The sequence below is a fragment of the Cnephaeus nilssonii genome (assembly GCF_951640355.1).
Source record: "Cnephaeus nilssonii genome assembly, chromosome: 19".
Lineage (NCBI taxonomy): Eukaryota > Metazoa > Chordata > Mammalia > Chiroptera > Vespertilionidae > Cnephaeus > Cnephaeus nilssonii.
The window spans coordinates 47,750,397-47,752,376 of record NC_137090.1 but is presented as its reverse complement, the minus strand read 5'-3'; the positions used below and the strand labels follow the sequence as shown (position 1 = coordinate 47,752,376).

Genomic DNA, 1,980 nt, shown 5'->3' with positions numbered 1-1,980 from the left:
AGACCAAAGAGAAAAGTTTTGCAATGATCTATATTAGAGAGTTTTACAAAAAGGAGGTGGTGAAAGTCTTATTTGAAAATGGGAATATTGGGGAGGAAATTCACTAGGCTTGTTTTTCCTAGATCATAACTCTGTGGTCCTTGTGATTTATAATCTGTCAGTGTCAGTGCAAATACCTTTTACTCGTTGGGCCTGGGATCACTACGACATTGGTCACTGGAATAATTCCTAATTTCCAAACTGGTCCTTGTACTAACACAGCTTTTGCACTGGTGTATTTAGCCAAAGACTCCAAAATGCTGTAATTTCCATATCATATTTAATAAAATTGGCATGTGATTCTGGCTTCTTCATTAAGTTGGAAGGTCCCTGAGAGCATAGATTATGTCTTACAGGTTGAATAAATATATTAAAAGATTGCATTTTCACATATTTTTTTAGTTTTTCTGTAAAATTAACAAAGTATCTAGTTCATACAATATGAGAATCAAGTACTTGTTAATTGATTAAGTACTATATGGTTGGGTAGTGGCACTGAGATGGGGGACGTTGGGCAATTCTGATTCAAAACTTGCTCACTTCTTAGAGATGAGTGTACAGGCCTGTCAATTAGTCCCAATGAGCAACAAGGATATTTTCCCAAAATGCTGGCTTTCTATGAATTTAGTAAACTCAGTTGCAGAGATGACTTATCATTGAGACAAAACTGGTGGATACGGAAGATCATTATACAAAGTAACTTCACTAATAATTCTGGATTTCTCTCCCCAATCTTAATAAAAGAATAATGAGGGAAGATAATCAATCCTCTAGCCTGGATTTTATCCTCCTGGGAGTTAGCAGTCAGCAGGAACAGGAAGATTACTTCTTCATCTTCTTCCTGCTCATTTACCCCATCACACTGATTGGAAACCTGCTCATCATTTTGGCCATTTGCTCTGACTTTCGCCTTCACCACCCCATGTATTTTTTCCTTGCTAACCTCTCCTTTGTTGACATCTTCTTCTCTTCTGTAACCATCCCGAAGATGCTAGCCAACCATCTCTTGAGCACCAAAACCATCTCCGTTGGAGGATGCCTCGCACAGATGTATTTCATGATTGCTTTGGCTAACACAGATAGCTATATCCTGGCTGCAATGGCATATGATCGTGCTGTGGCCATCAGCTGGCCACTTCATTACACAATGATTATGAGCCCACACACTTGTGTCCTGCTAGTTGTTGGTTTTTGGGTGGTTGGAAACAATAATCACCCCCCCCGCCCCCGCCACCCTCATAATCTGCTCACAGCTCGCCTGTCCTTCTGTGGCAACCAGAAAGTGGCCAACTTCTAATGTGACATTACCCCTTTACTAAAGCTGACCTGCTCTTACATCCACTTTAATGTGAAGATGATGTACCTCAGGGTTGGTGTTTTCTCCGTGCCATTGCTATGTATCATCATCTCCTATGTTCGGGTCTTTTCCACAGTCTTACTAGTACATGTTCCACCCACCAAGGGTGTGCGCAAAGCCTTCTCCAACTGTGGTTCCCACCTCACAGTTGTTTCTTTGTATTATGGGACAGTCATGGGCAAGTATTTCCACCCTCTGACTAGTTACAGTCTAAAGGATGCTGTAGTAACTGTGATGTACATGGCAGTGACTCCAATGTTAAACCCTTTCATCTACAGTCTGAGAAATCGGCACACGAAGGCTGCCCTGGGGAATCTCATCAGCAAGCGAATCTCCATGTAACCAATGTGAGGTCGTATTGGAGACTGTAGTCACCAATTAAAATGCACTTGGCAACCCATCCCCAATGTCCTCACTCTTCAAGAAGCCACCTTTGCTCTTTCCAGCTGAAAATTATTCTTCTACAATATTTGTAACAATTTATGATTCATTTCATTGACATTGTCACTTTGAACACACTGTTGTCCTTTGGCACAGTTGCAGCACGGGAATATGTGTTCAGGTCCAGCTACTGTCTTGTCTCT

The 1,980-nt window shown here is 41.4% G+C and overlaps 1 protein-coding gene across 1 annotated transcript; it reads left to right on the top strand.

Moving 5' to 3' along the window:
* Positions 1 to 787: 787 nt before the first annotated feature.
* On the top strand, positions 788 to 1,738 carry LOC307115733 (olfactory receptor 1A1-like; the record flags this gene model as incomplete). Its single annotated transcript, XM_079799113.1, is given in 2 exon segments — positions 788 to 1,333; positions 1,337 to 1,738. Coding segments are annotated over 2 exon segments (948 nt in total).
* Positions 1,739 to 1,980: the final 242 nt, after the last annotated feature.